The sequence below is a fragment of the Cetorhinus maximus genome, chromosome 3, assembly GCF_964194155.1.
Source record: "Cetorhinus maximus chromosome 3, sCetMax3.hap1.1, whole genome shotgun sequence".
Lineage (NCBI taxonomy): Eukaryota > Metazoa > Chordata > Chondrichthyes > Lamniformes > Cetorhinidae > Cetorhinus > Cetorhinus maximus.
In genome coordinates this window covers 54,071,113-54,095,149 of record NC_135881.1, presented here as the reverse complement: position 1 = coordinate 54,095,149, position 24,037 = coordinate 54,071,113, and the positions used below count along the sequence as shown (strand labels likewise).

Genomic DNA, 24,037 nt, shown 5'->3' with positions numbered 1-24,037 from the left:
GTTAACTATCAATTGAAACAATTAACTGAGCTGCCCGTCCAACCTTAAGGTTGGCGGGCAGGCGAAGAGCCCAGGCAGCCTTCGCATTTATCATAAAACCTCATCCACAGGCAGGATGCAGTTTCATGAAGGTTTTTATAGTCTTGTAAAAAATTTTCATAAAATTAATAGACATGTGACAGTTTTACATGTCTTAAACATTATTTTTTCCCCTTTATTACAGTTTTTTGAACTTAAACTAATCTCCATGAAGCAACTCTGTGCCTCACAGGGAGCGCTCAGCGCTTCTAGGCGCGTGTCACGCTTAATTGGCTCACCCACGTAAAATGGCAGCAGGCAGCGATCAGCTGCGCGCACGCCCGCTCCCACCCAACCCCTTCGATGGGGAGAAAATTATCTCCTAAGAGATTTTAAACCATCCTTTCATCCAGTTTGAGACATTCTAATGAACTTCTACAAAATAAGCTGGCCTGTCTTCACCTCTTATTCCATCCAAAATCTCAAGAAAAAAATGTTATCGGCAGAATTCTCTGGTCGGCGAGCGGGGGTGGGGCCTGCGCGGTGACGTCACTGCATGTCATTTAGACTTTCAGTTCGGCGGGCGCGCAGCTGACTCCGCCCACCGAACTGTCAAAGGCCATTTAAATAGTAAATAATTCAATTAGCCGAGCTGCCCGTCCAACCATAAGGTTGGTGGGCAGGCGAAGAGCCCAAGCGGCCTTCGCATTTTTAAAAATCATTATTTCACATATCCCAGCTCATGTGACAGTGTCACATGAGGGGACATGTTTTAAAAGTTTTTATTTCCCTTTATTTAAATTTACACATGTCAAACTGATCTCCCTGAGGGACCTCCGTCCCTCAGGGAGATCTCTGCGCTCTTTCGCGCGCATGCATGAAAGAGCGCAGGGAATGACTCAGGGAATCCCCCCCTTGCCGCCTGCACAGGGAGCGCTCAGCGCTTCCGGGCGAGCGTCACGCTGGGCGGGCCTTAATTGGCCCTCTCACGTAAAATGACAGTGCGTCCCCGATGAGGGGTGCCAATTGGGTTCGTGCCCGCCCCCACCCTCCCCCGCACAACCTCCCCCCCGCCCCGATGGGGGGAAAATTCAGCCCTATTTATACGTAATTGTCAAAACTGAGTATACAGATAAGTGGAGAATTCTGATTGCTTGTATTTTACATTGAACAAGGCTAATCCATTTTAGCACTCCCCATTTGTGATATCATTTTTATCAGCAGTATTTTAATCCATTTATTTTACAGAAAATAGTTATTTACAAAGAGGACTTTGTTCAAATTGAAGAATCAATCATTACTGATAAGTGCAAGCAGAACATGGCTAATTCTGAAGTGGGACTTGATTTATGCATATGTTATTGTTCGGAATTGTATTTCTTTTTACATATGGCAGCATGAAGGTAACTGCAATTGAAGTATTGAGGTAGTTTTATGATTTTGGGTGCTTTACATTCTGCAAGCAGCTTTGGGAAGATGCTGTTTCATTCCAATGTAACTACCTGTCATCAGTAAACAGTGAACAGAAAACTGCAGCAAATAGCTGCTCTTTGAAATGCCTGAAGAATTATACCTATCTATTTATATTGATTCTTCTGCCTTCCAGATTCCTGTTTCTGTGACTCAGATAAACTCAGCCAATCACCCAGTCAAAGTGGGACTCTCAGATGCATTTGTGGTTGTCCACAAAATCCAACAGATTCCTAGTAAGTGAAATTACACTCATTTTGCTCGCAGACCACAGGCTGCATGAGCCACAAGAAACATGAGCCCAGAGCTTTCACTCTGTTTTCATGGGAGAAGTTTGCTTCAAATTAAAATTTTAAAATACAGCCAATAGGGTTCGATATTTATAAGAAATGTTATTTTTTGAAGTTGACATTCATGTTCAGTTTCAGAAATGTTGGGCATTTAGACAGTGTGTGTGTATGCAGTATTTTTTAAATACAACCATTTCCTGCGTCCTTAAGGTTCACTAAAAGCAGAGACAGAACAGGAGCAGTTATTCCTGAAAATTAAGTAAAATCAGCTAACTTGAAAAGAAGAAATACAATCATAGAGTCATACGATACAGAAGGAGCCCATTCAGCCCATCAAACCTGTGCCAGCTGACAGTAATTGCTTGCCAATGCTAAAAACATTTTGTTTCAAATTTTCAGCAAGTTAGTTATACAGCATTCAACTTATATACAGTTTGTGGAGAATTACTCAGAAGGTCCTGAACAGTCGATACGTCAGGTACTCTTAGAAATCGAGTATCTGTATCCATGGAAAATTAGACTTTTAGCATACAATGTTTACGACACTGTAGCTCACCTGAATTGTTAAATACATTTGGGCTGAGCAACTCTAGTTTCAGCTGTTCTTTAAATTTGTGTGTTCTCTTGGTGCTGTTGTTTTAGAGATGTTAAATCAACCAAAGCTCTAGTCAATTACTGTCAAAGTGAAATGAAAGTCTAGTCACCTCAGCTTATTTGTAGTTTCATTGAAATGCTCAGGGAATCTCAATTGCCTGGTCTTTGTCTGCTAGTAAAGACATTTTTTTTTGTTTAGTTAAATATGACATTGATCTTTCTGGACATCGTCATGCCAAACCTTTCCTAATTCTGCCACGATGCTGCTTTGTATTATATAAAATATAATCTGCCTATTTCAAGTATGTGTTTCGTTAAGAATCATTGAATTCTTATAACAGCCTTGCAATATGGAAATTGAGCATTCAGGTATGATTGGCTGATAAGAAATTCTCTGTCTACCCAATTATATGGTAGAACAATTGTGAAAATGATTAACTTGCAAAATTAGTTAGTGAGAGAAAAGGTACCAATTTAGAATAATATAGGCTTTTTGAAATTAATTTATTTTCTTGACACAGTAGTATATACCTAATAGGTCCTTATTATCATTAGTATTATTATTGTTATTATCAGTGTTTGAGCTATCTACATATTATCATTTAGTATTATTATTATTGTTGTTATCCATGTTTGAACTAATTGCCACTAAGTACTGAAACCAAAAATTAGTTTTATTTCTGAAGTATGTCCACATACCCACTTCTTCATACAGGCACCTTCACTCTCAATCAGGTTGCAAGTTGTACTGATAAAATTCGACACTAACTGGACACTTTTACAAAACAGGGCTAATATCTAAGTATACAGATCATATCACATATTCAAATTCCTGCAGTCACTTTGCTTTCAGGCATTCATCTCTCTGCTTTCTCCTCAGTTCCACATCATATCTAGGAACATAGGGGAAAAAATGGAGAATATTAGAATAGTGCAGCACAGAAGGACGCCAATTTTGCCTATTGAGTCTGTGTCAGCTTGTTCAAAAAGCAGCACATCCTGCACTTTTCTTCACCATCAAATACTTATCCAATTCCCTTTTAAGGGCTACTATAGAACCTATAGCCACCATTGTATCAGGTACTGCATTGCAAATCCTAACCAGCTGTTGTATAAAAATACTTTTCTCATGCTTCTTCTGGTTCTTTTGCCAATCACCCAGCTTCTCCAGTCTATCAATGCATGAGAAGAGAGTGCTGATTGGTTGGCAAGTGGTCTCTGATTAGTAGAGGTGTTGCCATGTAGAATGCAGCAGAGAACAGTTAACTGTTAACTGCCAAACTTTTGTTTCAAATTCAAACCAGGAAGGTCAACTCTGATTGGTTAATGCATTGCCATAGGGAATGAACCACGGAATGGCAGTTGCCCCCAAGTTTTTGTTTAGTTGGAAAAGGCGTAATTTGTGGACATACTCTTTATGTCTGTAAAGGACAGGGCCCTGTGTGTGAATATATGTGGCTTCTAGCATGCATAAGTAAGCCACACTGCAAGCCTGACTGCTAATCTTACATTTGTTTTTAGTGTAATTCTTAGCAAAATCAGGATTGTTTAGCAAGTGTTGTCCAATTGCAAAATCACACCAAATGTTGAACATCGTATTTTGAGTTTTGCAAACACGCACTGGTTGCGGTACGGTCAATGCTTTGCCTTTTGTGAACAGCAGAAGGTGTGTGCTGTTTGATACGATCCACCAATCATTGGGATGTTTATCTCACATAGCAGTGCTGATGAGTGCAAGATGAAAAGCTTCGATACTATAATGTCTCTTTTTTCAGTAATACTAAAATTGCTTATTTAGCCTGCAAAGTCTCTTCCCATTTGTCCCATCCCACACATTTTTGTATTGAATTTCACCTGCTATGTGACCACCCATTCCGGCAGCCTGACTATGTCCTTTAGGAGTCTTTAACTATTTTCCTCACTGTTTACTGCAAAGATCCAGCATGAATTTGTAAAGGACGGGACATGCCAGATAAATCGACTTATTTCTGTATTCATGGAATTTGGGTGTTGCTGGCTAAGCCAGCATTTATTGCCCAACCCTTAATTTCCCTTGAGAAGATGGTGGTGAGCTGCCATCTTGAACTGCTGCAGTCCATGTGGTGTAGGTACACCCAAGTGCTGTCAGGGAGGGAGTTTCAGGATTTTGACCCAGCAACAGTGAAGGAACGGTGATATGTTTCCAAGTTAGGATCATGTGTGACTTGGAGAGGAAATTTCAGGTGGTGGTGTTCCCGTGCATCTGCTGCCCTTATCCTTCTAGATAGTAGTGGTTGTGGGTTTGGAAGGTGCTATCTAAGGAACCTTGGTGAGTTCCTGCAGTGCACCTTCTAGATGGTACATACTGCTGCTACTGTGCATCGGTGATGGAGGGAGTGAATGTTTGTGGATGGGATGCCAATCAAGCAGGCTGCTTTGTCCTGGATGGTGTTGAGCTTCTTGACTGTTGTTGGAGCTGCACTCATCCAGGCAAGTGAAGGGTGTTCCATCACACTCCTAACCTGTGCCTTGATAACAGGCTTTGGGGAGTCAGGAGGTGAGTTACTTGTTACAGCCTCTGACCTACTCTTGTAGCCGCAATAGTTATATGGCTAGTCCAGTCCAGTTCCTGGTCAATAGTAACCCAAAGGACCTTGATAGTGGGGGATTCAGTGATGGTAATGCCATTGAATGTCAAGGGGCAATAGTTAGTTTCTCCCTTAATGGAGATGGTCATTGCCTGACACTTGTGAGACACTTATGTTACTTGGAACTTGTCAGCCTAAGCCTGGATATTGTCCAGGCCTTGCTGCATTTGGACATGGACTGCTTCAGTATCTGAGAAGTCACGGATGGTGCTGAACGTTGAGAAATCATCAGCCGACATTCCCAGTTCTGACCTTATGATGGAAGGAAGGTCATTGATGAAGCAGTTGAAGATGGTTGGGCCAAGGATTATACCCAGGAACTCCTGCAGTGATGTCCTGGAACCCTAATGATTGATCTCCAACAACCATACCCATCTTTCTTTGTGCTAGGTATCACTCCAACCAGCGGAGAGTTTCCCCCCCTGACTCCCATTGACTCCAGTTTTGCTAGGGCTCCTTGATGCTACACTCATTCAAATGCGGCCTTGATGTCAAGGGCAGTCGCTCTCGCCTCACCTCTGGAGCTCAGCTTTTTTGTTCATGTTTGAACCAAGGCTGTAATGAGGTCAGGAGCTGAGTGACCCTGATGGAACCCAAACTGAGCACCAGTGAGCAGGCTATTTCTAAGCAGGTGCTGCTTGATAACACTGTTGATGACCCTTCCATCACTTTACTGATGTTCGAGAGTAGGCTGATAGGGCGGTAATTGGCTGGGTTGGATTTGTCCTGCTTTTTGTAAATGGGACACACTTGGGCAATTTTCCACGTTGCCAGGTAGATATCAGTATTGTAGCTGTCCTGGAACTGCGTGGCTAGTGGCACAGAAAATTCTGGAGCACAAGGCTTCAGTACTATTGCCAGAACACTGTCAGGGCCCATAGCCTTAGCGCTATCCAGTGCCTTCAGCCGTTTCTTGATATCACGTGGAGCGAATCAAATTGGCTGAAGACTGGCACAGGAGGAAGCAGAGATGGATCATCCACTCAGCACTTCTGGCTGAAGATTGTTGCAACTGCTTCAACCTTATCTTTTGCAATGATGTGCTGAGCTCCCTTATCATTGAGAATGGGGATAATTGTGGAGCTTCCTCTTCCAGTGAGTTGTTTAATTGTCCATCACCATTCATGACTGAATGAGGCAGGGCTGCAGAGCTTAGATCTGATCCGTTGGTTGTGGGATCACTTGCGCTGTCTATTCCTTGCTGTTTACGCTGTTTGGCACGCAAGTAATCTTGTGTTATAGCTTCACCAGGTTCACACCTCATTTTTGGATATGCCTAGTGCTGCTCCTGGCATGCCCTCCTGCACGCTTCATTGAACCAAGGTTGATCCTTTGGCTTGGTGGTAATAGTAGAGTGGGGGATATGCCAGGCCATAAGGTTACAGATTGTGGGCGAGTAGAATTCTGCTGCTGATGGTTCACAGCGCCTCATGGATGCCCAGCCTACCCCATTTAGCACGGTGGTAGTGCCACACAGCAGATGGAGGGTATCCTCAAGGTGGAGATGGGACTTTGTCTCCACAAGGACTAGTCTCCACAAGGTGTTCACTCCTACCAATGCTGCCATGGACAGATGCATCTGCAGCAGGCAGATTGGTGATGATGAGATCAAGGGTGTTTTTCTGTCTTGTTGGTTCCCTCACCAACTGCCACAGACCCAGTCTAGCAGCTATGTCCTTTAGGACTCGTCCAGCTCAGTCTGTGGTTGTGCTACTGAGCCACTCCTGGTGATGGACATTGAAGCCCCCCACCCAGAGTACAATCTGTGCCCTTGCCACCCTCAGTGCTTCCTCCACGTAATGTTCAACATGGAGGAGCACTAATTCATCAGTTAAGGGGTGGGGGGGTGCTGGGTGGCGACGGCGGTGGTACATGGCAACCAGCAGGAGGTTTCCTTGTCCATGTTTGACCTGATGCCATGAGACTTCATGGGGTCCAGAGTCGATCTTGAGGACTCGCAGGGCAACGCCCTCCTGACTGTATGCCACTGTGCCACTACCTCTGCTGGGTCTTTCCTGCCAGTGATGGTGGTGTCTGGGACATTATCTGTAAGGCATGATTCCGTGAGTATGACTATGTCAGGCTGTTGCTTGACTAGTCTGTGAGGCAGCTCTCCCAATTTTGGCACAAGCCTCCAGATATTACTAAGGAGTCGACAGGGCTGAGTTTACCATTGTCGTTTCCTAAGCCGATGCTGTGCAGTTTCTCCAGCTCCATTCCTTCATAGCGGTTTGACACAACTGAGTGGTTTGTTAGGCTAGTTAAGAGTTAACGACATTGCTGTGGTTCTGGAGTCACATGTAGGCCAAACTAGGTAAAGACAGATTTTGATGAGAATGGTTTCATGGTCATCATTAGACTTTTAATTCCAGGTTTTTATTGAATTGAAATTCCACCATCTGCCATGGTTGGATTCGAACCCCCATCCCCAGACCATTACCCTGGGTCATTAGTTTAGTGATAATACCATGACGCCACCATCTCGCTCTCAACTAAATTTCTTTGAGGAGGTAACTAAAGTAGTGGACAGAGGAATGTCTATGAATGTTATTTATAAAGGTTTTGATAAAGTTCCTCTTAGGAGACTGTTAGCTAAAGATGAAACTCAGAGAATCGAAGGCAAATTATTGAGCTGGCTAGGAAAATGGCTGAACGACAGGAGAGAGTAAGGATAATGGGCAGGTACTCTAATTGACTGAATGTGCCTAGTAATGTTGCATAGGGATCTGTGGTGGCTGCTGAAGTATTCACTTTATTTAATTAACTTCTTAGATGATGGAATGGAAACCCACATATCTGGATTTTCCAAAAAGACAAAGATAGACAGATTTGTAAACAGTGTAGATGGAAGCGTAACATCACAAAGAACCATTGATAGATTAAGTGAATGGGGAAAACTGTGGCAAATGGATTTCAACATAGCCAAATGTGAGGTCATCTATTTTGAACCCAAAAGAGATAGAATATGCTACTTTCTAAATGGTGAAAAGCAAGAAACATTGGGGAGCCAAATAAACTTGGGCATCCAGATACATAGATTATTAAACTGCCATAAACAGGTACAAAACAATAATCAAAATGGTGAATGAAGTGCTGGACTTTATCTTTTGGGTGCTAGAATACAAAGGGGGATGTGGGGGTAGGAAGTCATGCTACAGCTATACAAAGCCCTGGTTCAACCATACCTGGACTCCAGGTATGATCTAACCAGGGATTTGTGTAGCTGTAGCAATTCTGGATAACAAGTGTTAGAAAGGATATATTGGCTCTGGTGGAAGTGCAGCATAGATTCACAAGAAAGATACCTGGGCCTGAATTTTTCACTCGGCGTGCGGAGGCGGACCCGACACACCTGTGCCATCAGAGCGTGCGTCCCGACGTCATTGGGATGTCTCGCGATGTTTCGTTTGACGGGCGCGCCCCAGAGTCAGCTGTGCTCCTGCCGATATTTAAGCAGCCTATTAAGGCCATTAAGGAAGTAATTAAGGTAATTGTTTACGCTGCCCATCCAACCTTAAGGTCTTCACGTTTTTTAGGAAACCTCATCCACGAGCGGGATAAGGTTTCCTAAAGCTTTTACGAATGAAATTAAAATTTTTCCTGAAATATAAAAACATGCCCCATCTCATGTGACCCAGTCACATGAGGGGGCATATTTAATTAAGTTTTTGACCCATTTATTCATTTCAAAAGCACATCAATCTCCATAAGACATAGGAGCAGAAATTAGGCCATCGAGTCTGCTCCGCCATTCAGTCATGGCTGATAAGTTTCTCAACCCCATTCTCCCGCCTTCTCCCCGTAACCTTTGATCCCCTTACCAGTCAAGAACCTATCTATCTCGGTCTTAAATACACTCAATGACCTGGCCTCCACAGCCTTCTGTGGCAATGAATTCCATAGATTCACCACTCTCTGGCTAAAGAAGTTTCTCCTCATCTCTGTTCTAAAAGGTCTTCCCTTTACTCTGAGGCTGTGCCCTCGGGTTCTAGTCTCTCCTACTAATGGAAACATCTTCCCCACGTCCACTCTATCCAGGCCTTTCAGTATTCTGTAAGTTTCAATCAGATCCCCCCTCATCCTTCTAAACTCCATCGAGTATAGACCCAGAGTCCTCAAACGTTCCTCATATGTTAAGCCTTTCATTCCTGAGGTTGTTCTCGTGAACCTCCTCTGGACCCTCTCCAGGGCCAGCACATCCTTCCTGAGATATCGGCCCAAAATTGCTCACAATATTCTAAATGTGGTCTGACCAGAGCCTTATAAAGCCTCAGCAGCACATCCCTGCTTTTAGATTCTAGTCCTCTCGAAATAAATGCCAACATTGCATTTGCCTTCCTAACCACCGACTCAACCTGCAAGTTAACCTTAAGAGAATCCTGGACTAGGACTCCCAAGTCCCTTTGCACTCCAGATTTCTGAATTCTCTCCCCATTTAGAAAATAGTCTATGCCTCTATTCTTCCTACCAAAGTGCATGACCTCATACTTCCCTACGTTGTATTCCATCTGCCACTTTTTTGCCCATTCTCCTAACCTGTCCAAATCCTTCTGCAGCCTCCCCGCCTCCTCAATACTACCTGTCCCTCCACCTATCTTCGTATCATCTGCAAACTAAGCCAGGATGCCTTCATCTAGATCATTAATGTATAAAGTGAAAAGTTGTGGTCCCAACACTGACCCCTGCGGAACTCCACTAGTCACCGGCCGCCATCCTGAGAAGGACCCCCTTATCTCCACTCTCTGCCTCCTGCCAGACAGCCAATCTTCCATCCATGCTAGTACCTTGCCTCTAACACCATGGGCTCTTATCTTACTGAGCAGCCTCCTGTGCAGCACCTTGTCAAAGGCCTTCTGGAAGTCCAAGTAGATAACATCTATTGGCTCTCCTTTGTCTAACCTACTCGTTACCTCCTCAAAGAATTCTAACAGATTTGTCAGGCATGACCTCCCCTTGAGGCTCCGTGCCTCAGGGAGATTGAGGCGCTCTTTCGTGCTGGCCCCAACTCTCCCTCCTCCCCCTGCCCGCACAGGCAGCGCTGAGCTTCCACTCGCTTCTTACGCTGGGCGGGCCTTAACTGGCGTAAAATAGCGGCGCAGAGCCGATCGCAGGTGGCGGTCAGCTCCGGGACCACCCCCGCCCTCTCCTGCCGAGCCTGCCTGCCGACTGAAAAATTCAGGCCCTGGACTTCAAGGCTTAAATTAAAAGCAGGAATTACACAACCTAGAATTGCATTCCCTGGAATTTAGAAAGTTTAAGGGGAGGTTTGATCAAACTTTTCAAGATATTAAGGGGAACAATTAAGGTAGTTGGAGAGAAACTATTTACGCTGGTTGGAAATTCTGAGACTGGGCCCTATGATCAAAAAATTAGATCCAGACTGTTCGGGTGTGAAATTAGGACACTCTTCCTAATGCAAATATTGGTGGAAGTTTGGAACTCTCTTCCCCAAATAGTAATTGATGCTAGGCCAATTGTTAACTTTAAAACTGGGATTGATTTTTGTTAACCAAAGGCATTAGGGATCTGGGCAAAGGCAGGAATATGGAGTTGCTTGCAGGTCAGCCATGATCTCATTGAATGACGTGTAACAGAGTTGCAGGGTGAAATGGTTTACTCATGTTCCTATGCCCCTATGTTCCTATTAAAGCTGCACTTTTACAAATTCATACTGACTCTCTGATTTGCCCAAATGCTCAGTCGCTCCATAATGGATACCAGTGTCTGACCCACAACTGGCATTAGATTAATCAGCCTATAATTTCCTACTTTATTTCTCCTATCATTCTTACATGGTGGAGTGACACATTGGGCCGAGTTTTCATGAGGGAGACGGGATGTGTGAGTCGGGCAAGTTCCTGACCCCTCAAACCTGTCTCCGTTAAGGAAGGTCCTGCCCATCATATTTTCATCCCGGGGAGGTGGATATGGGATGGAGTTGGGCCTGCTGTCTCTGGAGCCAGGCCCTAGGTGGCAACAAACACCGGTGAATGATGAGGCCAACAGGCTCAAAGGCCCGCCTCTGTTTACTGGAACTTTGGTCCAGTTTTAATCGTGACCATCAGGCCCTCAAGTCCTCACCCCCCCTCACCTCAGACTTCCAAAAAGCTATTGACAAGGTGCCACAGACTGGGGGCTGGATTTTGCAGAACGACATGGCCCCCGCCGCCAACACCGCCCCCGCACCACCCCCACCACCAAAATAAGTCAGCCCACAAAGAGCCCACAGTGGAGATCATCACTCTAGCTGGACACCAAGATAGGTTTGGAGGGGGAGGGGGGTGGCAGAGGTGTGGGGGAAGGAGTTTTCCAGAGTCAGGCTGGCAGGGCATGGCAAGAGGTTCAGGGGGGTGAGGGTCTGCTGCAGAGAGGCCGGTGGGGGGGAGGGTACAGAGCGAAGTGTGATTTTAGGGTGGGGAGATGCCCATAATGGGCACAGTGGACCCTCACAGGCAGTCCTCCCCCCCACCCCCCCGACTGCCCTTGCCCGACACCTGCCCGTGCAGCTAAAGCTGATGGGCTTCCTGCTTGGTATGGCCCTCCCCATATGTGGCTAAAATAGCAGCGGGGGTGGGATGAGGCTATTAATTGGTCACTTAAGAGCATGAATAGGCCCAAGAGCTGATGGCTCCACCAACACCCGCTCCCTCCCCCGTAAAATTTCAGAGGATCTGGATGGGCAGGTAGGGGGTGGGAAGTGCATGCACTGGATTTTACAAGCCCCACCCCCCCAACCACCCCCCCAACCACCGCCATTCAGAACCTTCAAATCGCTGGCAGGGGGGTTTAAATCCAGCCTTGTATTACTTTAAAAGGTAAAGTTGGGTTAATTGGGGAGCAGATCCTAAATTGGGGAACAAACCTGTTCCATTCTTGTAGACAAAGGGTTGTTATTGATAGTAGTGGTCCTGTTTGGAGATCAGTTGCCAATTGGAGTTCCCATGGCAAAGATTAGTGGTAACCCAGAGGATTGGGAAACTTTTAAAAGCAAACAAAAGATGACCAAAAAAATAAAAAAGAGGGAGAAAATAAACTTTGAGGGTAAACTAGCAACTAATATAAAAACAGACAGCAAGAGCTTCTTTAAATATATAATAAGGAATAAAGAGGCCAAAGTGAACATAGGCCCCTTACAGAATGAGGCTGGAGAAATAATAATGGGGAACCAGAAAATAGCAGAGGAGTTGAATAAATACTTTGCTTCAGCCTTAATGGTAGAAGACAGGAATAGCATTCCAATACTAAATAATCAAGTGGCAAAAGAAGGGGAGGAAATAAATACAGTAACTATCATTAGATAAAAAGTACTAGGGAAATTAATGGGGCTCAAGGCCGAAAAGTACCCTGGACCTGACAGATTGCATCCTAGGATATTAAAGGAAGTAGCTACAGAGATAGTGGATGCACTGGTCCTTTGATTCTGGAAAAGTTCCAGAGGATTGGAAAACTGCCAATGTAACACCCTTATTCAAAAATGGATATAGACAAAAAACAGGCAACTATAGGCCAGTTAGCTTAACATCTGTCAATGGGAAAATGTTAGAGTCTATTATAAAGGATGTAATAGCAGAGCATTTAGAAATGCATAATATAATCAAGCAGAGTCAGCATGGCTTCATGAAGGGGAAATCATGCCTGACAAATTTATTAGAGGAGGTAACTAGCAGGATAGATAAAGAGGAACCAGTAGATGTAATATATTTCGATTTCCAAAAGTGTTCGATAAGGTACCGCATGTAATGCTACTTAATAAGATGAGAGCCCATGGTGTTCGGGGTAGTATATTAGCATGGATAGAGGACTGGCTAACTTCTAGAAGACAGAGGCCAAGATTTTCCCGTCGGTGATTTGGGAGTGGGGCCCGCTCGCCGATGGGAAAATGACACGGGATGACATCGGGAGGAACCCTCGACGTCATCCCGGTCCCTTTAAATTTTCAGGAAGGCGGGCGGACAGCGAAATCAGCTGTCCGCCCGCTGACCTGTCAATGGCCAATTAAGGTCATTGAGAGGCTAATTAAGATTGTTAAAGACCCTGCCCGTCCAAGCTTAAGGCTGGCGGGCAGGCCAGGAGCCCCAGTGGGCTTCTGATTATACATGAAACTTCATCCACTGGCGGGATGAGGTTTCATGTCCGTTTTTAAAAAGTTTCATGAAGTTTATGTGTTTCTTATTTACATGTCCCATCTCGTGAGACATTATCACATGCGGGGACATGTTAATAATTTTAATATTTTTCTATTTTTGGAGTTTTTTTACCTGTCACTAATCTCCCTGAGACAGCACTTGGTCTCAGGGAGCAGTGGGCTCTTTCGCGTGCATGCGTGAAAGAGCGCACTTTGACAGATGGGGAATCCCTCCCCCTCCGCACAGGAATCGCATAGCGCTTCTTGTTGGGCAGGCCCCTGAGCGGGCCTTAATTGGCCCACCCACTCAAAATGGCGGCGGGCCCCGTATCAGTGGCGGAGTTCGGCTGCCCGCCCGCCCACCAAGGACAAAATTCTGCCCAGAGAGTTGGGATAAGGGTTTCATTTTCAGGATGGCAGCCTGTAACTAGTGGAGTGCCACAGGGATCAGTGCTGGGGCCACAATTATTTACAATACATACTATTGACTTAGATGAGGGAAGTGAATGCACTGTCGCCAAATTTGGGAATGATACAAAAATAAGTAGGACAGCAAGTGGTGAGGGTGACACAAAGAGTCTACAGAGGGATATGGACAGGTTAAGTGAGTGGGCAAAAAAGTGGCAGATGGGAATATAATGTGGGAAATGTGAGGTTTTGCACTTTGGCAGGAAGAGTATAGGAGCTGAATATTATTTAAATAGAGAAAGACTGCAGAAGGCTGCAGTACAGAGGGATTTGGGGGTCCTTGTGCATGAATCCCAAAAAGCTAACATACAAGTTCAACAGGTAATAGGGAAGGCAACTGGAATGTTGGCCTTTATTTCAAAGAAAATGGAATAAAAAAAATAGGGAAGTCTTGCTAAAACTATACAAGGCACAAGTTAGACCACACCTAGAATACTGTGAACAGTTTTGGTCCCCTTATCTAAGGAAAGATATACTGGCATTGGAGGCAGTCCAGAGAAGGTTCACTAGGTTGATCCCGGGTATGGAGGGAATTTCTTATGGGGAGAGGTTGGATAGGTTGGGCCTGTACTCATTGGAGTTTAGAAGAATGGGAGGTGACCTTATTTAAACATATATGATTCTTGTGGGTCTTGACAGGGTAGGTGCTGAGAGGTTGTTTCCCCTTGTGGGAGAGTCTAGGACCAGAGGCCATAATTTCAGTGTAAGGGGTCACCCATTTAAAACAGAGATGAGGACAAATTTCATCTCTCAGAAGGTAGTGAATCTGTGAAATTCTTTACCGCAGAGGGCTGTAGAGGCTGGGTCATTAAGTATACTCAAGGCTGAGATAGACAGATGTTTAATCAGTAAGGGAATCAAGGGTTATGGGGAAAAGGCAGGAAAGTGAAGTTGAGGATATCAGATCAGCCATGGGCCAGGATTTTCCCCTCGGTGATCTAGGGGCGGGGCCCGCTCGCCGAGGGGAAAATGACACGGCATCATCCTGGTCCATTTAAATCTTCAGCAAGGTGGGCGGACAGCGAAATCAGCTGTCTGCCCGCCGACCTGTCAATGGCCAATTAAGGCCATTGACAGGCTAATTAACCTGTTAAAGACCCTGCCCGTCCAAGCTTAAGGCTGACATCAGGCCAGGAGCCCCAGCGGGCTCCAGATTATTCATGAAACTTCATCCACTGGCAGGATGAAGTTTCATCTCCATTTTTTAAAAATGTAATAAACTTTGTGTTTCTTATTAACATGTCCCATCTCATGTGACCTTTAAAATTATTAATAATTTTAATATTTCCCTATTTTTTTATTTTTCTTACCTGTCAGTAAACTCCCTGAGACAGCACTTTGCCTCAGGGAGCAATGTGCTCTTTCGCGCACATGCGCGAAAGAGCACACTTTGACAGATGGGGAATCCCTCCACACCCCTCCCCATAGAGCTTCCTGTCGGGCAGGCTGCTGGGTGGGCCTTAATTGACCTGCCCACTCAACATGGTGGCGGGCCCCGTTTCGGCGGTGGGGGTCGGCTGCCTGCCCGCCGGCGGGGCCCGCTCACCCACCAAGGGCAAATTGCTGCCCATGATCTTATTCAATGGCGGAGCAGACTTGATGGGCTGAATGGTCTACTTCTGCTCACACTTATGGTCTTATGGTCCCAGGCTCCAGTGATAGGACCATTGCTCTATACTATCTATATTAATGACCCGGATGAAAGCGCAGAGTGAATTGTCCATGGATGACAGAAAAATGTGGGATGTTGTGTACAAATTTGGATGGGAAAGCAAGATTGTAATCTAATCTAAAGGCAATAGCAGAATAGGTCAGAGAGGACTTTCTCAGAATTGTATTTCTGCCCCAAATAGGCCAACTTTTTTTTTAACTGATGTTTTGAATTTCCAAGAAATTACGTGGCTGCTACGAGCTGGAGAACATTGGGGGTCATGATACTTAGTTGCAACACTACCTTTTGGGACAGGCTTGATGGGCTAGCTGGTATTTTTTTGTGCTTCAGTTTTCGACAAATCAAGTTAGGTGACCAAAATGGATAACCAATGGTTATTGTATTGTAAAAGCATCTATGCTTTATCAAAGCAAAAGGCTTGAACTTAAATTTTTCATATGGAGTACAGGTCGGGAGATAAGGTTGCACAGTAATATATTACCTGTTCTCAAGCCTACTGCAATTATATTTTTCAAAACAAATGGCTATTTTGAAGATATATAGACAGAGGAAAATTTTATGCTGTCACAGTGTAGAGTGTGAAGGATGACCTATTACTACTTGCTTTCGACAGCAAAGTCAAAGAGCTCATGTAATCTGCAGATATTGACTAGGAAACAATCACCCTAGAGAATGAAGTACCCTGTACCTAATTAACAATGTTTCCAAAATTTGCATTTAGATTCTGCAATTTTTAATTGAAAACTAAATTAGATGCAAGCTAAGTATTGTGCTAGATAAGTGGAAGAGAGACATGCATTTTTGGAATGGATATATAGAATATGGATATATCGAAAATAGGCTGGAAAGGACTAGTGTAAAAAGCCTTCAGCATTCAAATATAATAATTTTAAGATAGTAAAATTCTGAAGATTGAATAAACTATGCTCACTGTGATGCCTGAGAAAAATGTGTGGTTTAGGTATTCTACATTGTAAAGTCAGGTTTATAAGGAAAGAGAGAAGAGCAGCTAATCATAAGTATTATAAAATCAAAATATGTGGTGGAGTAAGATTAATTTCAATTAGTTTTATGGATCACATTGTAATCTCAGTTGAGACCATTAACTTTTATTTAAAAAGAAGAAATCCAAAATCCCACTTATTTACTGAACGAATGAATGAAGCCACAAGATTCTACAGATTAACTCAAAAGAGTTTTTACTATACACGAGTCAAACAAAGCAAGCGCTAAATACTACCTTGGGTAACCACCTATACTCTGAAACCCAGAATCAATATAAGTTAAACATAAATTAACAGGCAAATTGTGGTTGATTATAAACGATAAGTTACATGTTAAATGGCAGATACAACTAGGACAGATCTTACGAATTGACTTGGCAGTCCATCCAGCATATACGTCATCAGTCTCAGTCACAATGTCCTTCTGAACTCTGTCTTCCTCACAAAGAATTTCAGCTGCTCTTCTTTTAGGATTTAACCTGATCCTCAACTGACAGCAGAGCATAACCAACTCAAATTCCATGCACGCAGTCTTCAACAAAAATGGCACACGTCTACAGTACCTCCGCAACTCTGCTTACAACGGTGTAGATGGCATAGATCCACTAATGTTATTTTCAAGTAGCAGAAACAGCTGCAGCAACTATATCTTTGCTTGTTCCTAGCTTCTGGATTTAGCCTCTCTCTTCTGTCTACATTAGACAGATTGTTTGATTTTCAGGGAATCAAGGGATATGGGAATGGACAATAAAGTGGTCTTGAAGCCCAAGATCGTTCATGATTGTATTGAATAGCAGAGCAGGCTCAACACGCCATATGGCCTACTGCTGCTCCTGTTACTTGTGTTCAGCCTGCCTGTACTGCACTATTGGACTCCTTATTTACTTATGAGCTCTGGGGGCTGTCCTTGACCTTTTAGATGATTTCAACCAGTTTCAGTCTTCCCAGAAGTTTTGGTTTCCAATCTCAGTTTCAGTTTTAGTTACCTTAGAAACTGGGAGGGTCAGTTTCCTTTCTCAATTTGCATTTTCGGTTTCCCTTTTCAATTAGGATCTGTCTCAAAAAGCACAGCTTTGATACTACGGATTGCATCACAATAGACTAATGATAAAATCTTAGATTTTTCTCTTTTAGCCCAACTTTCTTGTTCAAATATTTTCCCTTGACTCTTTTGTAACCATATGCAGTGATTATATTACATTTATGATATTGTTCAAATACAAATTGAAGCAGGAGTGAGTGTTCTCAGATAATCCAAAGGAAACAAGAGAAAGAAAACGTTTAATAAAGGAGATGAGGTAACTTGCCGAATATTAATTCCGCTTTTATATACTTTCTATCCTTTTTCATTAACAACTGCCAGCAAAAGTGATGAAGTTGGGTCTTCAAGCTATAAATAAGTCAGCCGAATATTCGATTTATATAGATTGCTTCTTTTTGTATTTTTGAACAGTGGAACTGGGGTAGAGTTTTGCCTTCAACACCCACAGAGTCAAACCTATTGTGAGGCATAGCAATGCCAAGGATGAACAGTAAAATATGCAGATGAATAAATACCTATGTGAATCAGGGAAAGTCTTCCCTGAGGAAATTAAATGGCTAACTACTGTTCCTAATAAGGCAGGTTATCCAAAGCCTGTGCAAAGATTTCTGTGTTTGTAACTGAAATTATAAGCATGCATTTCTTATTGGAAAATGTTACATGCTTCACAGCCATATTTATTAATTTTCAACAGACATCTTGAAATAATTTGCATGGAATATTTTGTACTAGTTTTGAAAAAACTGTCTACAATAAATTGACAGAAAACCCCAGCAGAGCAGGTCCATGTTTACACTCCACACAAGCTTGTGCATACTCTAATTACCACTTCCTACGCTGCCCCCAATTCCTTCTACTTTCTTCTCCCTCATGTGTGCATCAAGCCTCCCCTTAAATGAGAAAGCCAATCATATAGTGTGGGACTGGTGTTACTTGTAGGTTAGACTGGGTAGGGGTAACAGAGTCCCTTCACTAAAGGACATCAGTGAACAAAGTGGGATTTTCCAACAAAATAATGGCTTTTGTGGTCATTTCTACTGCCATTAGCCCATAAATTACAAGATTTGTTGAATTCAGTTCCAAAGTTAGGCATGATAGGATTTCAGTTGGAAGCTTCTGTCTTCACTATAGATGATACAAAAACATTCTAGTAATAGCTGTAAATCAGGAGGTGGAAGGGAGAGGGGAACTTGGTGAAATTACAATCACCAGGGAAACAGCACTGAGCAAACTGATGGAGCTGCGGGCTGACAAGTCTCCAGGTCCTGATGGACTTCATCCTAGGATCTTAAAAGAGGTGGCTAATGAGGTAGCAGATGCATTGGTGTTAATTTTCCAAAATTCGCTGGATTCTGGAAGGGTTCCATCAGACTGGAAAGTAGCAAATATAAGCCCTCTATTCAAGAAGGGAGGGAGACAGAAAACAGGAAACTATAGGCCAGTTAGCTTGACGTCTGTGGTGGGGAAGGTGTTAGAATCGATTATTAAGGAGTTTATAGCTGGGCACTTAGAGAAACTCAAGGTAATCAGGAAGAGTCAGCATGGCTTTGTGAAAGGGAGCTAGTGTTTAACCAATTTATTAGATTTTTTTGAAGGAGTAACATATGCTGTGGATAAAGGGCAGCCTGTAGTTCTTGGATTTCCAGAAGGCATTTGATAAGGTGTCTCATCAAAGATTATTGCAGAAAATAAAAGCTCATGGTGTAGGGGGTAACATATTAGCATGGATAGAAGATTTGCTGGCTGGCAGAAAACAGAGAGTATGCATAAATGGGTCTTTTTCTGATTGGCAGGATGTGTCGAGTGGAATCCTGCAGGGGTCTGTGCTGGGGCCTCAACATTTTACAACTTGTATCAGTAACTTAGATGACGGGAGTGAAGGCATGATAGCTAAATTTGCAGATGACACAAAGATAAGGTGGGAAAGTATGTTGTGAAGATGACATAAGGAGATTGCAGATGGATATAGATAGGTTGAGTGAGTGGTCAAACATCTGGCCGATGGAGTAGAATGTGGGAAAATTTGAAGTTGTTCACTGGCAGGAAGAATAAAAAAGCAGAGTATTACTTAAAAGGAGAACGGCTGCAGAATTCCAAAGTGCAGAGGAATCTAGCTGTTCTAGTCCATGATTCACAAAAAGTTAGTATGCAGATACAGCAAGTAATTAAAAAGGCTAATGGAATGCTATCCTTTATTAAGAGAGGTATTGAACATAAAAGTAAGGATGTTGTGCCCAGTTATATAGGGCATTGGTGAAATCAGATCTCGACTATTGAGTGCAGTTTTGGTCCCCTTATTTAAGGAAGAATGTAAATGCGTTGGAGGTCGGTTCAGAGGAGGTTTACTAGATTGATACCTGGAATGAGCGGGTTGTCTTATGACGAAAGGTTAGACAAACTGGGCTTGTTTCCAGTGGAGTTTAGAAGAGTGAGGGGTGATTTGATTGAAGTATATAAGATCCTGAACGACCTTGAGAAGGTGGACGTGGAAGGGATGTTTCCCCTGGTGGATGAGCCCAGAGCTAGGGGGCATTGTTTTAAAATTAGGGATCGCCCTTTTAGGACAGAGATGAGGAGAATTTTTTCCCTCAGATGGTTGTTTGATCTATGCCTCAGAAGGTAGTGGAGGCAGAGTCATTGAATATCTTTATGGCAGAGGTAGATTCTGGTTAGACAAGAGAATCAAAGGTTATCAGGGATAGGTGGGAATGTGAAAATTGAAACACAAACTGATCAGCCATTATCTTATCGAATGATGGAGCAGGCTTGAAGGGCCAATGGCCTACTTCTGCTCCTATTTTGTATGTTCACAAAAAATCATCGACACCATCCAGGACAAAGCAGCCCACTTGATTGGCACCCCATCCACCACTTTAAACATTCACCAACTCCACCACCAATGCATAGTGGCAGCAGTGTGCACCATATACAAGAAGCACTCCAGCCATTTGCCCCGGTTACTTCAACAGCACCTTCCAAACCCACAACCTCCACCACCTAGAAGAATAAGGACATCAGGTGCATGTAACCCTAGCACCTGCAAATTCGCCTTCAAACCACACACCATCCTGACGTAGAAATATATTAGCGTTGCTTTCTGTCACTGGGTCAAAATCCTGAAACTCCACCCCTAATAGCACTGTACACCTACACCACGTGGACTGCAGTGGTTGGAGAAGGCAGCTCATGACCAACTTCTCAAGAGCAATTGGGCATGGATAATAAATGCTGGCCTTGCCAGCGATACCTACACATGTCCCATAACAAATAAAAAAAAAGATATTAATCAAAATTGGGCAGGGGATTTCTCCTGGTGTCTGAGCTAATACGTATTTGCTCTTCCTTCAGCTAGCACCATTCAAACTGATCATCTGTTCATTTGTTTCACTGGTGTTTCTGGGACCTTGCTATGTACCAATTAGCTGCTACATTTCCCTATGTTACAACAGAAAAGGCACCCTAAGGTTGTAAAAGGCACTATAGAAATGCAAGTTCTTTACCACGATTTAAAACTTCCTGTGTGATAGGCAAGCATACATATCTCGGCATGGCTGCACTCATTGGGCAGAATCGTCCCCTCCCACCAGCAGCGGGGAATACTCCGGGCTCCCGCTCCCGCCATGGAACTTTAGGCACAAGGGAAAAATTCCAGCCATGGTGTCAGCAGCATGGCTGTGGGCAGACTTTCTGTCTTTTATGTCTCTGATGTGAATATTTAACCTTTTTGTGTTTAACATGCTGAAAAACAACCCTTTGGACTAGTTTTCGTTCAATGAAAGAACAGATTTTATTTGATAAATGCTCTCCTGCACATGAGATGGAAGGAGCCAAATAAATTAAGAAACAAGTATTTTGTAGCCCCTTTTAGTTGTACAGTAGCAATTATCTATCCTTAACATCTGGATAGTTTTATTTCTGTCATATTAGTGTATGTTTTAGAATCATATGCCATCCAAGCACTTCAAAAAATAACAGCAGGCTTGAGAAGGCTGTTGTATTCCCAAACTACCAACACCTTAAATGTAAAAAAAAAATCATTATTAAGAACAAACTACAAACACATCAGTGCAAAACTATAACCTTTCAATAGTACGTTCTACATTGCAGATGTACGCAGACGAACTATTTATGAATACCACCGGGTCGAACTGCAGATGTCAAAGGTCACTAACATGTCAGCTGTTGAAATGATCCCTCTCGCCAGTAAGTATTCATTTGTCAATCGTCTAAATTTCTAGCTGTGCTGTAAAAGTTGCCTATTCCGAGCACCATGTTGGGGAAAAGCACTAAAGTGAATGTGTCCAGTTATTTTTTAATTGTTGTTTGGTCATGCACGACATTAGCAAAGCTGCATTTATCGCCCATCTGTGGTTGCCCTGAGGTGATGATAGTGGGCCTTCTCCTTGAAACACTGGAGTTTTGTCTTGATACCATTGGCACGATGACATTAGGTAGGGAGTTCCAGGATTTTGACCTAGTGCTGATGAAGAAACAGCATTTTATGTCCATGTTAAGATGATGCATGCAACTTGGAGGAGTATGAAAGCGACTGCTGATCTTGTCCTTCTTGCTATTAGAGATTGTGGACCTAACAGATGTTGTTGAAGTAATCTTGTTGAAACACTGCAATATATCCTGTATATAGCACTCAATGGGCCATATTTAATGGAGGTGGCAGGGGTCTCTCCTGCCAGCTGGAGAGCCAGCGAGGGGCCCGCATTGCCTCTTTTCGGGAAGACCCGCCAGTATTAAGTGCCAATCAGGCACTTACCTGAGCAGCAGCAGGCCTTCCCTGGGTTCAGGGACACCAGGGGTGGAGGGGCAGAAGTCCTGCCTGTCAGGAGCTGCCGGCCAATCAGACGCCAACAGCTCTTCATTGCTCAGCAGCGCCACCAGGGATGCGATGGCTTCTGGCAATACTGCATCTACCAAAAGCCATGGATTGCCATGGACCCAGGCACAGGTTAATGATGGTGGGATGGAGGTTGCAGATGGAGGTCATGAGAGGGGTGTCGGCAGCAAGGGCAGGGAGGCTGCTTTCAGATGTACCCCTTTCCTGATGCCGTGTCCCTCAATCAGACACTGAATGTCCATCAACAGGTCCCCCCACCCAGGTGCCCTCAAGCAAACACACTAAGGTGCGAATGCCAGCGGCGGTGGAATGAGGCCCTTAAGTAGGCATTTATTGCCCACGTAATGGCCTCAATTGGCAGCAGTGTAGGAAGGACATCCATGGGCCTCCCCACCATCTATTTAACTGGGGCAGTGGCATGAGGATGGTGGGGTCCCAGCCTGTCACCCTCCCACCAGATTGAATGTCACCCCCGCCACCAAACCCGCCAGCGGATGGTGTTGAATTACACCCACTGTTACTTCAATGCACTAATAGTCATTGCTTAGTACTTATGTGGAACAATCATTACTTGCCATTTGTCAGCCCAAATCTGGATGCCGCCTAAGTCTTGCTATAAGCTGGCACCAGCCACCTCATTACAAACAGAGTTGTGAACAGAGTTAAGCGCTGTAGAAATATTGTCGTATGGCCCCAATCCTGACTTTATGATGAAGTCAAGTATGTCAGTTAAGTACGTATAGACAGTTGGACTAAGGCAGTTCCCTGCTAGAACTCGCTGGAGCTGAGATGATTGACTTCCAACAATCATAATTATTCTTCGTGTCAGTAATGATTGTAGACACTGGAGGGTATTCCCACAGTTTTTCCAGGGCTTCTTAGTACCATATCCATCAAATGCTGCCTTGATATCAAGAGCAGTTGCTCCAGCAACTCTTCAAGAAGTATTTTGCAGTACAGCCCTGCTTGTGTTTCCAAATTTGTGGTTGTCCGCTCCATGCTGCAAACTTTTTCTTAATAAGAACACAAGAAATAAGACCATAAGACCGTAAGACATAGGAGCAGAAATTAGGCCAATTGGCCCATCGAGTCTGCTCCGCCATTCAATCATGGCTGATAAGTTTCTTAACCCCATTCTCCCACCTTCTCCCCGTAATCTTTGATCCCCTTACCAATCAAGAACCTATCTATCTCAGTCTTAAATACACTCAATGACCTGGCCTCCACAGCCTTCTGTGGCAATGAATTCCATAGATTCACAACTCTCTGGCTAAAGAAGTTTTTCCTCATCTCTGTTCTAAAAGGTCTTCCCTTTACTCTGAGGCTGTGCCCTCGGGTCCTAGTTTCTCCTACTAATGGAAACATCTTCCCCACGTCCACTCTATCCAGGCCTTTCAGTATTCTGTAAGTTTCAATCAGATCCCCCCTCATCCTTCTAAACTCCATCGATTATAGACCCAGAATCCTCAAACGTTCCTCATATGTTAAGCCTTTCATTCCTGAGATCATTCTCGTGAACCTCCTCTGGACCCTCTCCAGGGCCAGCACATCCTTCCTGAGATAAGGGGCCCAAAATTGCTCACAATATTCTAAATGTGGTCTGACCAGAGCCTTATAAAGCCTCAACAGCACATCCCTGCTTTTATATTGTATTCCTCTCGAAATAAATGCCAACATTGCAATTGCCTTCCTAACTACCGACTCAACCTGCAAATTAACCTTAAGAGAATCCTGGACTAGGACTCCCAAGTCCCTTTGCACTCCAGATTTCTGAATTCTCTCCCCATTTAGAAAATAGTCCATGCCTCTATTCTTCCTACCAAAGTGCATGACCTCACACTTCCCCACGTTGTATTCCATCTGCCACTTCTTTGC

The 24,037-nt window shown here is 43.8% G+C and overlaps 1 protein-coding gene across 2 annotated transcripts in view; it reads left to right on the top strand.

Annotated features, from left to right (window-relative positions):
- The window catches only part of LOC144678644 (plexin domain-containing protein 2-like), a 482,473-nt gene that overhangs the window by 321,552 nt on the left and 136,884 nt on the right, over positions 1-24,037 (top strand). Inside the window, exons 7-8 of one of the 2 annotated variants that reach the window (XM_078538383.1) lie at positions 1,625-1,724; positions 21,418-21,513. In XM_078538383.1, coding sequence (XP_078394509.1) covers positions 1,625-1,724; positions 21,418-21,513 — 196 coding nt within the window. Of the gene's footprint in view, positions 1-1,624; positions 1,725-21,417; positions 21,518-24,037 lie in introns of both variants that reach the window. The other variant, XM_078538384.1, reaches the window with a different exon arrangement.